We start from the raw sequence: 13296 nt of genomic DNA, 5'->3' as shown, positions 1-13296 counted from the left end.
GTTCGGGATCGGCGTAGTTAGATTCAACACCGCATCGAAGATCGAAGAGCTCCGGTGCCCTTCGGGGTAGTTTTTCGATCCCCCGTCGGGGCCTGGTCGGCCCGACCGCGTGCTGAAGAACGCCGATGGAACGGACCCCGTTCCGTTTCTGCCCCAAATGCCACAATAAATACCCCTATACAGACCAACACTTGGTCTGTAACCTGTGCCTGTCACCTGAGCACAGTGAAGACACCTGCGAGGCCTGTCGTGCGTTCCGGTCCCGAAAAACACTCCGAGACCGTCGAGCCAGAAGACTTCAGATGGCGTCCGCGCCGACAGCCCACCGAGAGTTCGAGGAACAAGAAGAGGAAGGTACCTTCTCGATCCAAGAATCGGACTCCGAAGGATTCGACGATACACAAACCGTGAGTAAGACGTCGAAAACCACACAGAGGAAGATTTACAAGGCCCAGGGGACGCCACTGCCATCAGGCCATGGCTCCACCCATAAATTCGGTGACCGACCGTCGGCACCGAAAAAGGCCCAAACAGTGCCGAGATCGTCCGACTCCGGTCGAGACACCGGCACGCAGCCTTCTCGGGACCGAGAAAGTGCTGGAGACAAGCCTCGACACCGAGATGCCGGTGTGGACACGGCTCGACGCCGAGACAGCGGCACCGAAGAAGATCGACGCCGAGAGGTTTCGGCCCCGAAAAAGAAAAAAGTCATCTCGGAGCCGAAAAAACACGCAGACAGGGTTTCGGTGCCGAAACAAACTGCAAGCGACCCAGCTTCAGGCTCTTATACAGAAGAGCACTCGCTAACCTCCCAAATGCAAAAGCATAGGTTTGAGGAAGAGCTACAATCAACTGATGTAGACCATACGCAAAAGCGTATTTTCATACAGCAGGGGACAGGAAAAATAAGCACCCTTCCCCCCATTAGAAGAAAGAGAAGGTTGGAGTTCCAAACTGAACAGACACCACAACCTAAAGTGGTGAAAAGAGTTACCCCACCACCCTCTCCTCCGCCCGTGATTAACGTCTCACCAGCACAAACTCCATCACACTCCCCAGCTCACACCACCATAAGCCAGGGTGACCAAGATCAAGACGCATGGGACCTATACGACGCCTCAGTGTCAGATAACAGTCCGGAGGCATACCCTACAAAGCCATCTCCACCAGAGGACAGCACCGCGTATTCTCAAGTGGTGGCTAGAGCAGCACAATTTCACAACGTAAGCCTCCACTCAGAACAGGTCGAGGATGATTTTTTATTCAACACACTCTCCTCCACCCACAGCTCATACCAAAGCCTGCCTATGCTCCCTGGTATGCTCCGGCACGCAAAAGAAATCTTTAAGGAGCCGGTCAAAAGTAGGGCAATCACACCAAGGGTAGAAAAAAAGTATAAGGCACCTCCTACAGACCCGGTTTTCATCACTACACAGCTGCCACCAGACTCTGTCGTTGTAGGAGCAGCTAGGAAAAGGGCCAACTCCCACACATCTGGAGATGCACCACCCCCAGATAAAGAAAGCCGCAAGTTCGATGCAGCTGGTAAGAGAGTCGCAGCACAAGCTGCAAACCAGTGGCGCATCGCGAACTCCCAGGCACTACTTGCGCGCTATGACAGAGCCCACTGGGACGAGATGCAACATCTCATTGAACATCTGCCCAAGGACTTACAAAATAGGGCAAAACAAGTGGTTGAGGAGGGACAGACCATTTCCAACAACCAGATCCGCTCCTCCATGGACGCTGCAGATACAGCTGCACGGACAATTAATACATCTGTAACTATCAGAAGGCATGCATGGCTCCGAACGTCTGGATTTAAACCAGAGATTCAACAAGCAGTTCTCAATATTCCTTTTAACGAAAAAGAACTGTTCGGTCCAGAAGTGGACACAGCGATTGAGAAACTCAAAAAAGATACGGACACTGCCAAAGCCATGGGCGCACTCTACTCCCCGCAGAGCAGAGGCAATTACAGCACATTCCGTAAAACACCCTTTCGAGGGGGGTTTCGGGGTCAGAGCACACAAGCCAGCACCTCACAAGCAACACCGTCCAGTTACCAGGGACAGTATAGAGGAGGTTTTCGGGGACAATATAGAGGAGGGCAATTCCCTAGGAATAGAGGAAGATTTCAGAGCCCCAAACCCCCTACTACTAAACAGTGACTCACATGTCACTCACCCCCTCCACACAACACCAGTGGGGGGAAGAATAAGTCATTATTACAAAGCATGGGAGGAAATCACTACAGACACTTGGGTTCTAGCAATTATCCAACATGGTTATTGCATAGAATTTCTACAATTCCCTCCAAACATACCACCAAAAGCACAAAATTTGACAACACACCATTCCAATCTCCTGGAGATAGAAGTGCAGGCACTATTGCAAAAGAATGCAATCGAATTAGTGCCAAACACACAAATAAACACAGGAGTTTACTCACTGTACTTTCTGATACCAAAGAAGGACAAAACGCTGAGACCAATCCTAGACCTCAGAGTAGTGAACACTTTCATCAAATCAGACCACTTTCACATGGTCACACTACAAGAAGTATTGCCATTGCTAAAACTACACGACTACATGGCAACTTTAGACCTCGAGGATGCTTATTTCCATATACCAATACACCCATCGCACAGGAAATACCTAAGGTTTGTATTCAAGGGAATACATTACCAATTCAAGGTACTGCCTTTCGGATTAACAACCGCACCAAGAGTCTTTACCAAATGTCTAGCGGTAGTCGCTGCACACATAAGAAGGCAGCAAATACATGTGTTCCCATATCTAGACGACTGGCTAATCAAGGCCCATTCGTTAATAGAGTGCTCAAATCACACAAATCATATCATACAAACCCTCTTCAAACTAGGGTTCACCGTCAATTTCACAAAATCTAAAATTCTGCCGCGCAAGGTACAACAATACCTGGGAGCCATAATAGACACATCAAAGTAGCCACTCCAAGTCCACAAAGAATTCAAAATTTCAACACCATCATACAACGCATGTATCCAACACAAAAGATACAAGCAAAGATGATATTACAACTCCTAGGCATGATGTCTTCATGCATAGCCATTGTCCCAAACGCAAGACTGCACATGAGGCCCTTACAACAGTGCCTAGCATCACAATGGTCACAAGCACAGGGTCACCTTCTAGATCTGGTGTTAATAGACCGCCAAACTTACCTCTCGCTTCTGTGGTGGAACAACATAAATTTAACCAAAGGGCGGCCTTTCCAAGACCCAGTGCCACAATACGTAATAACAACAGATGCTTCCATGACAGGGTGGGGAGCACACCTCGATCAACACAGCATACAAGGACAATGGAACGTACATCAAACAAAACTGCATATAAATCACCTAGAACTTCTAGCAGTTTTTCAAGCACTAAAAGCTTTCCAACCAATAATAGTTCACAAATACATTCTCGTCAAAACAGACAACATGACAACAATGTATTATCTAAACAAGCAAGGGGGGACGCACTCCACGCAGTTAAGCCTGCTAGCACTAAAGATTTGGCGTTGGGCAATTCACAACCAAATTCGCCTAATAGCACAATTTATACCAGGGATCCAAAATCAACTCGCAGACAATCTCTCTCGAGATCACCAACAGGTCCACGAATGGGAAATTCACCCCCAAATTCTGAACACTTATTTCAAACTCTGGGGAACACCTCAGATAGACTTGTTTGCGACAAAGGAGAACGCAAAATGCCAAAACTTCGCATCCAGATACCCACACAAACAGTCCCAAGGCAATGCCCTATGGATGAACTGGTCAGGGATATTTGCTTACGCTTTTCCTCCTCTCCCTCTCCTTCCTTACCTGGTAAACAAACTCAGTCAAAACAAACTCAAACTCATATTAATAGCACCAACTTGGGCAAGGCAACCCTGGTACACAACGCTGCTAGACCTATCAGTAGTACCCTGCATCAAATTGCCCAACAGGCCAGATCTGTTGACACAGCACAACCAAAAGATCAGACACCCAGATCCAGCATCGCTGAATCTAGCAATCTGGCTCCTGAAATCCTAGAATTCGGGCACTTACAACTTACCCAAGAATGTATGGAAGTCATAAAACAAGCCAGAAGGCCATCCACCAGGCACTGCTATGCAAGTAAATGGAAGAGGTTTGTTTGCTACTGCCATATTAATCAAATACAACCATTACACACAACTCCAGAACATGTAGTGGGTTACTTACTTCACTTACAAAAATCTAACCTGGCTTTCTCTTCCATTAAAATACACCTTGCAGCAATATCTGCATACCTGCAGACTACCTATTCAACTTCCCTATATAAGATACCAGTCATTAAAGCATTCATGGAGGGCCTTAGGAGAATTATACCACCAAGAACACCACCTGTTCCTTCATGGAACCTAAATGTTGTCCTAACTAGACTTATGGGTCCACCTTTTGAACCCATGCACTCCTGCGACATACAGTTCCTAACCTGGAAGGTGGCATTTCTCATCGCCATTACTTCCCTAAGAAGAGTAAGCGAGATTCAGGCGTTTACAATACAGGAACCTTTTATACAACTACACAAGAATAAGGTCGTCCTAAGGACCAATCCAAAATTTTTGCCAAAGGTTATTTCACCGTTCCATGTAAATCAAACAGTGGAACTTCCAGTGTTCTTTCCACAGCCAGATACCGTAGCTGAAAGGGCACTACATACATTAGATGTCAAAAGAGCATTAATGTATTACATTGACAGAACAAAAAACATCAGAAAGACTAAACAACTATTTATTGCATTTCAAAAACCTCATGCAGGAAACCCAATATCAAAACAAGGTATAGCCAGATGGATAGTTAAATGCATCCAAATCTGCTACCTTAAAGCTAAACGACAGCTGCCCATTACACCAAGGGCACACTCAACCAGAAAGAAAGGTGCTACCATGGCCTTTCTAGGAAACATCCCAATGCAAGAAATATGTAAGGCAGCCACATGGTCTACGCCTCACACATTCACCAAGCACTACTGTGTAGACGTGTTATCCGCACAACAAGCCACAGTAGGTCAAGCCGTATTAAGAACATTATTTCCGACTACTTCCACTCCTACAGGCTGATCCACCGCTTTTGGGGAGATAACTGCTTACTAGTCTATGCAAAACATGCGTATCTACAGCGACAGATGCCATCGAACTGAAAATGTCACTTACCCAGTGTACATCTGTTCGTGGCATCAGTCGCAGTAGATTTGCATGTGCCCACCCGCCTCCCCGGGAGCCTGTAGCAGTTTGGAAGTTACCTTCAACTATTTATATATGTATCATCTCAACCTTAAATAGGTGCATACTTAGTCACTCCATTGCATGGGCACTATTACTACAATTCAACTCCTACCTCACCCTCTGCGGGGAAAAACAATTGAAGATGGAGTCGACGCCCATGCGCAATGGACACAAAAGGAGGAGTCACTCGGTCCCGTGACTCGAAAGACTTCTTCGAAGAAAAACAACTTGTAACACTCCGGCCCAACACCAGATGGCGAGCTATTGCAAAACATGCGAATCTACTGCGACTGATGCCACGAACAGATGTACACTGGGTAAGTGACATTTTCAATATCCACCAGAAGAATTGTTACAGAAGGGTTATTAACGCTTTCATCTTCATGTACAGTGTATATATGTCTTCAAGCTCTGGCAGCTCACGATCTCTGCTTGCCCAGGGTGCAGTGTGTCCTGTGAGCTGTGTACCTGACTGGATCACAATTCATCTATAATAGACATTTAGCTTCTGACCCAGTGTACATCTGTTCGTGGCATGAGACGCTGCAGATTCACATGCGCCCTCCCACCTCCCCGGCAGCCTGTAGCCGTTATAAGTTGATCTTGAACATTTGTAAATTTGTAAATATATCGCTTTAAACCACATTATGTACATACATATTTACTCCATTGCATGGGCACTATTACTATAATACACAACTCCTACCTCACCCTCTGCGGGGAAAACAATCTAAGATGGAGTCGACGCCCATGCGCAATGGAGCCGAAAGGGGAGGAGTCCCTCGATCTCGTGACTCGAAAAGACTTCTTCGAAGAAAAACAACTTGTAACACTCCGAGCCCAACACTAGATGGCAGGATAATGCACAGCATGTGTATCTGCAGCTACACATGCCACAAACAGATGTACACTGGGTAAGTGACATTTTCCATATATGTCTTCAAGCTCTGGCAGCTCACGATCTCTGCTTGCCCAGGGTGTAGTGTGTCCTGTGAGCTGTGTACCTGACTGGATCACAATTCATCTATAATAGACATTTAGCTTCTGACCCACTGGAGTTTGGTAATACTGTTGTTTACATTCCTTTCATAGTTACATTTCTGCCATCAAACTGTGCATAGTTTCTTTCCTGCATTTGTGCACCCTTGTGCTAAGGTACTCTGGAATATTTCAGGAATTAGTCTTCCATGCTCCCCAGGCTGTGCAGGAAAATAAGATATTACCCTTCATCTCAACTGTATGTTCTGTCCTTTGTGTCCTCAGATTCCAGAAGTTCTGCTGTGGGCCAAAGAGCAGAACGAAGAGAAGAGCCCGAATCTGACGCAGTTCACGGAGCACTTTAACAACATGTCCTACTGGTAAGGAAGGGGTTGTGGCACTGCTGACAGGAAGGGGCACTTTGGTGAAGTAGATGATCCTGGGAGAATGCCAGGGTGCTCTAAAAAGGAGCACTTTAGTGAAGTAGTTATACTTTAGGAGGATATATGATCCTGGGAGAATGCCAGGGTGCTGTAGAAAGGGGCACTTTGGTGAAGTAGTTATACTTTAGAAGGATACATGATCCTGGGAGAATGCCAGGGTGCTGTAGAAAGGGGCACTTTGGTGAAGTAGTTATACTTTAGAAGGATACATGATCCTGGGAGAGTGCCAGGGTGCTGTAGAAAGGGGCACTTTGGTGAAGTAGTTATACTTTAGGGGGATACATGATCCTGGGAGAGTGCCAGGGTGCTGTAGAAAGGGGCATTTTAGTTAAGTAGTTATACTTTAGGAGGAAACATGATCCCAAGAGAGTGCCAGGGTGCTGTAAAAAGGGGCACTTTGGTGAAGTAGTTATACTTTAGGAGGATACATGATCCCGGGAGAGTGCCAGGGTGCTGTAGAAAGGGACACTTTGGTGAAGTAGATGATCCTGGGAGAAGGCCAGGGTGTTCTAGAAAGGGGCACTTAGGTGAAGTAGTTATACTTTAGGAGGATAAATGATCCCGGGAGAATGCCAGGGGGCTGTAGAAAGGGGCTCTTTGGTCTGGCGCAGGACACGTGACAGAGGGGTGGACACAGTGAGACAGAATAGTATGAAAATTAGGGGCGGATGAAATGGTTAGCAAAACAAACTGATTAGCGAGTGTGTAAAGTTTTGAGAAAGGGGAAGCTTGGTATTTCATCGGCAAGGAATGGGACAAGTTTCCAGTGCGCAAGTGGTACAGTGGCATTAATGACAGTGCCCTCAATAAATATTATGAAGGGATCCAGGAAGGGGAGGGGGTTTAATGTAAAGTGTTATTATTTTTTTTTTTTTTTTTTTTTTTAATATGAACTGCTGTTCATTTAAGTTAAGATTGTTGGATTTATATCTGTAATATTAAAGCCTCAAACAAACTCAGTTTATATCTTCCTTTAATTATACACACAGGGTCAGGTCTATAATCATGCTGCAGGAAAAGGCCCAGGACCGGGAAAGGCTGCTGCTGAAGTTCATTAAAGTTATGAAGGTAAGATTATCAGGGGCTTAGGTTTTCAGGGCAGGGGTTCAGAAAGTTCACACAGCCCCATTAGTTGATTAATGTTGTGTGTATTTAAATGCCCAGTTTCTTTTGGCTGCTAGCCTGTGTGTTTGTGATTCATCTTTTAGCAGCTAAAGGCACAGTGGTGAGCAGTTAGAGATTTACCCAGAAGCAGACAGTTTGATCCAGTTGGGAAGCCAGGATTATAGCCAGTTGAATTGACCACTGTCTTCATAGCGGTCACCTCCGCTGAGAGGAGCTCGGTGCAGGCCAGTAGCCCTGTTGTTGACGAAAATAGCATTAGGGGAAAAATACAGGGAGTGCAGAATTATTAGGCAAATGAGTATTTTGACCACATCATCCTCTTTATGCATGTTGTCTTACTCCAAGCTGTATAGGCTCGAAAGCCTACTACCAATTAAGCATATTAGGTGATGTGCATCTCTGTAATGAGAAGGGGTGTGGTCTAATGACATCAACACCCTATATCAGGTGTGCATAATTATTAGGCAACTTCCTTTCCTTTGGCAAAATGGGTCAAAAGAAGGACTTGACAGGCTCAGAAAAGTCAAAAATAGTGAGATATCTTGCAGAGGGATGCAGCACTCTTAAAATTGCAAAGCTTCTGAAGCGTGATCATCGAACAATCAAGCGTTTCATTCAAAATAGTCAACAGGGTCGCAAGAAGCGTGTGGAAAAACCAAGGCGCAAAATAACTGCCCATGAACTGAGAAAAGTCAAGCGTGCAGCTGCCACGATGCCACTTGCCACCAGTTTGGCCATATTTCAGAGCTGCAACATCACTGGAGTGCCCAAAAGCACAAGGTGTGCAATACTCCGAGACATGGCCAAGGTAAGAAAGGCTGAAAGACGACCACCACTGAACAAGACACACAAGCTGAAACGTCAAGACTGGGCCAAGAAATATCTCAAGACTGATTTTTCTAAGGTTTTATGGACTGATGAAATGAGAGTGAGTCTTGATGGGCCAGATGGATGGGCCCGTGGCTGGATTGGTAAAGGGCAGAGAGCTCCAGTCCGACTCAGACGCCAGCAAGGTGGAGGTGGAGTACTGGTTTGGGCTGGTATCATCAAAGATGAGCTTGTGGGGCCTTTTCGGGTTGAGGATGGAGTCAAGCTCAACTCCCAGTCCTACTGCCAGTTCCTGGAAGACACCTTCTTCAAGCAGTGGTACAGGAAGAAGTCTGCATCCTTCAAGAAAAACATGATTTTCATGCAGGACAATGCTCCATCACACGCGTCCAAGTACTCCACAGCGTGGCTGGCAAGAAAGGGTATAAAAGAAGGAAATCTAATGACATGGCCTCCTTGTTCACCTGATCTGAACCCCATTGAGAACCTGTGGTCCATCATCAAATGGGAGATTTACAAGGAGGGAAAACAGTACACCTCTCTGAACAGTGTCTGGGAGGCTGTGGTTGCTGCTGCACGCAATGTTGATGGTGAACAGATCAAAACACTGACAGAATCCATGGATGGCAGGCTTTTGAGTGTCCTTGCAAAGAAAGGTGGCTATATTGGTCACTGATTTTTTTTTTGTTTTGTTTTTGAATGTCAGAAATGTATATTTGTGAATGTTGAGATGTTATATTGGTTTCACTGGTAATAATAAATAATTGAAATGGGTATATATTTTTTTTTGTTGAGTTGCCTAATAATTATGCACAGTAATAGTCACCTGCACACACAGATATCCCCCTAACATAGCTAAAACTAAAAACAAACTAAAAGCTACTTCCAAAAATATTCAGCTTTGATATTAATTAGTTTTTTGGGTTAATTGAGAACATGGTTGTTGTTCAATAATAAAATTAATCCTCAAAAATACAACTTGCCTAATAATTCTGCACTCCCTGTAAGATTGCAAAGCTGGAATTTATTTTCTCTCTCAGATGGTGGGTAGCCCTGAGCAGTAAAAGGTGAATTACCCCAGCTTGACAACCAATGGTTTGCCCTGGTGCATGTGTTTTTATAACAGCACACCAATTTGTTTTTCTTGCAACTGATTCTTTTTGCCATTCAAGGGCACCACATCTGGCATCGGTAAATAGTCGCGTGCATCAGGCCAAGTGGCCTAAACTTTACCTTAGTGCAGTCAGGAAACTCCACTTATATTACTCAACACTGTGGAGAAAACATGTCTAAGGTGGAGTCTTTGTTCTGATGCATTGCGGGCTAAGGGAGGAGTCGCAACAAATCTTGAAAATAAAGAAAAAGAACTTCCAACTGAGTCCTTCCCCAGGCGGCGGACATATGCAAAGCATGTGAATCTACAGCACTCCAAGCTACAAACTGGTGGTTAGAGGGTAAACATTGTCAATCTCCTGCAGTGTTTGCTACACCCTGTTCAAAACAAAGGATTTGTTGCATGTCTGTAATTGTAGAACACAGTGCAGTATGCAAAACTTGGTAGATCTTGCCTCCAGTAGTCAAATTTTTGGGTAACATGTCTCCCCTTTCTCCTCACAGCACTTACGGAAGCTAAATAATTTTAATTCCTATCTGGCAATTCTCTCTGCACTGGACTCTGCACCCATCCGAAGGCTAGAGTGGCAGAAGCAGACATCAGAGGTGAGGCACGGCTTAGGGAGTTGCCTGAGGGATTTATGGAAAGTGCAGGTGATTTTACTGATTTGAAAGGGATCGGGGGGGGCAGTGTCTGGGTTGGGTTAAATATTGTCCTTGCCGGTGGTATGCTTCTGACCTTCAATAACTACAAGTCTTAAGTTCTCCCTCTTCATTGCTTCACAGCATGTGTACTGTTCCTGCAGATATCTGGGATTGCTTCGTATGTGCCATTGCTCAACAGATCTCTAGTGTCATGCATTAGACTTAAACTTCATGTTTGTTTTGTTACTCAGGGCCTGGCAGAATACTGCACCTTGATTGACAGCTCCTCTTCCTTCAGAGCCTATCGAGCAGCACTGTCTGAGGTGGAGCCCCCGTGCATACCTTACCTGTGAGTAAGAGTCACCTTCGGATGCACTCTACATTACATTCTCCAACTAGAAATATCCTTATCTGTTGTAAATAAATGGGCTTATGATTTATTTTCTGTAAATTTACTAATGATGCCAGGAGCTTAATACTAGGTGTGAAGGCAGTTGATGCCACTTGTTAGAAGTCGAAACACAAAATATGGTTAATTACATAAAAGTTTAAAACACAATTTATTGTGTACCCACCTGGAAACCTCTTCTGATAACATTTTGGAAATGAGGGCTGGAGATCTGTTTTGATTTACATATGGTTGAATTAGTTTACTATTATGAATAAAGCACTTTAATTTATTTTTCGCACAGTATTGTAGAAGTGACAAATAACAATTATATATTGAAAGGTTCTCAATGTTTAAGGATATTTAAAAGTGTGTCAAAAGAGTTCCTGAGTATTAATAACCACATCTTTTTTTTTAAACACATATAACAGCTTGTTATTGCTGAGAGTCAAAACCTTACATCTAAGAATGTTGAAAACACTAAAGGACTAATTTAGATGTCGGTGCACGGGTTGCTCCTTCACAATCACAGATATCTCACTCCCCGTTTTACACGTGCATTCCATCCAGAGGGACTTATAATATGGTGGAAGGGATATCCTCAATGTCTGATGAAGTAACCCATCTTCCGAGCTCTGAATCAGGCCCTATGTGCGTAGCATGTGTAGCTGTTGATACACATGCTTTGTACACTCCTGCAGTCTAGTATTAGGCTCGGATGCAATTTGTTTTTCTTCAAATAAGCTCCTAGACACAGGATGTTGTCTAACTCATCCACAGTACACATGAGCACCAACTTCCCTTTAGGCTTTTTTTCCCCACCATCGGTTTCGGACGTGGTTAGAAACGACTCCAAGAGCAACACGTTCTTATTGACTTTTTGGGGCCTACCTGTTCTTCTGTTTGAGACAGACAACTGAAGAACAATCACTGCACGTGGTTCCGCTGACAGGTACACTGCTCATCTTTGACTGACCTCAGCTCCCCTAGATAACCAAGGGTGGACCAGCACAGCATTTGCAAACTTTGTCTCTCCCAAGATCAAAACACTACCAACACCAAAAACAGGCCTTTCACGAGTCCCAAGCAGGCAGAGGATAGTTGAGGGGATTTTACACTGTCAACCAGGGATAGAGGCAGCTAAAATGTTGTGTGGACATTCCAGTTCCCAAAGGAGCACAAGTGGATCAAAGAGTATTAAAGAACAAGCCCGTTTTTCACCCACCTTCCGAGAGAAGAACAATACCACTACAACATCATGTGAATCCAGGAATTCAGACTGCAAAGTGAAATTTTACTTACCTGTAGGTGTAGTTTTGCAGGTCGTAGAATTTTCTGAATACACATTGTGAGAAAGTAGCCTCTTTCTAGCATGGTTACCCATGGCCTGTTTGCCAGTGTGTTTGACTGTGTCATTGGGATAATGCTAACCAGGACCCCAGTGCTTATGCTCTCTCCCATTTAAATTTGGTTGTTGGATACTGTTAACACAGTATTCCACTCATAATTGGCATACTGATGCCTCCTTATAAGTCCCTAGTATACGATACCTAGGAACCCAAGGCATTGGGGTCCCAGAGGATCCCTATGGGCAGCAGCATTACTTTTGCCACCCATATGGAGCCCATGCAAATGCTTCTACAGTACTGCCATTGCAGCCTGTGTGAAATGGTGCATGCGCCATTTCACAACTATTTACACTGCACCAGGACTCCCCTGTCCGTCGCCCCCCAGGGGTTGTGCTCAGAGCTCCTACAGAGTGTCCCTGGGTTTTGCCATCTTGGATTCCAAGTTGGCAGGGCACCAGTGCTTTAAATGGAAAAATAGAAGTGCAGGTACTCTGTAATAGAGTACCTGCTTGTTTCTGAGAAGTGCCGGTACTCTCCAATTAAAAGTATTACGTTTTTCCTGAGATATGCCGGTACTCTCCCTCTCAAAATAAAAAAGTGCCGGTACTCAGTACCGGAGAGTACCGGCCCATTTAAAGCACTGCAGGGCACTCTGGGAGCATCTGAGTGGCCAGTGCCAGCAGGTGACGTCCGAGCCCTCCCCCGAGAGGTGCTTGCCTGTGTATCTGACCAATCCCCTTTTCAGGGCTGTTTAGTGTCTCTCTCCTGGGTGTTACGTCAGATTCGGATTGCAAGACTCCAGCAGGAATCCTCTGCATCCTTTACTTCACCTTCCACTGACAAAACTGTATCGGGACCCTCCAGGAACTCTACAAACTGCAATGAAGAAGCAAACACGACTTCTGCAACATTGTTTCTTCAGCTCCTGCCAGCAACTGCAACTGTTTCCAGGTCGTGCATTTTCCGAGAACTGCCTGAAGAACGAAGGAATCTCCCTTGAAGTGAAGGAGTCACTTCCCTGATTCAGCAGGCACCCCTCTGCAGGGACGACCGGTGGCTTGGGTCCCCTCTCCTGAAGAAGTGCATGGATCCAGCAACACGGGTGGTGGACTGAAGTGATCCCGACGATCCTGAAGTCCAGCT

General features: G+C 45.2%; 1 protein-coding gene across 7 annotated transcripts in view; it reads left to right on the top strand.

Moving 5' to 3' along the window:
- RAPGEF1 (Rap guanine nucleotide exchange factor 1) overlaps nt 1-13296 on the top strand; it is a 432768-nt gene that overhangs the window by 409823 nt on the left and 9649 nt on the right. For all 7 annotated transcript variants that reach the window (XM_069237096.1, XM_069237094.1, XM_069237093.1 and 4 more), the window contains 4 exons: nt 6548-6642; nt 7695-7773; nt 10276-10377; nt 10668-10765. In XM_069237096.1, the coding sequence (XP_069093197.1) occupies nt 6548-6642; nt 7695-7773; nt 10276-10377; nt 10668-10765 (374 nt within the window). The remainder of the gene's footprint in view (nt 1-6547; nt 6643-7694; nt 7774-10275; nt 10378-10667; nt 10766-13296) is intronic.

This window comes from Pleurodeles waltl, chromosome 6, assembly GCF_031143425.1.
Source record: "Pleurodeles waltl isolate 20211129_DDA chromosome 6, aPleWal1.hap1.20221129, whole genome shotgun sequence".
NCBI lineage: Eukaryota > Metazoa > Chordata > Amphibia > Caudata > Salamandridae > Pleurodeles > Pleurodeles waltl.
This window is presented reverse-complemented; position numbering and strand designations above follow the sequence as displayed.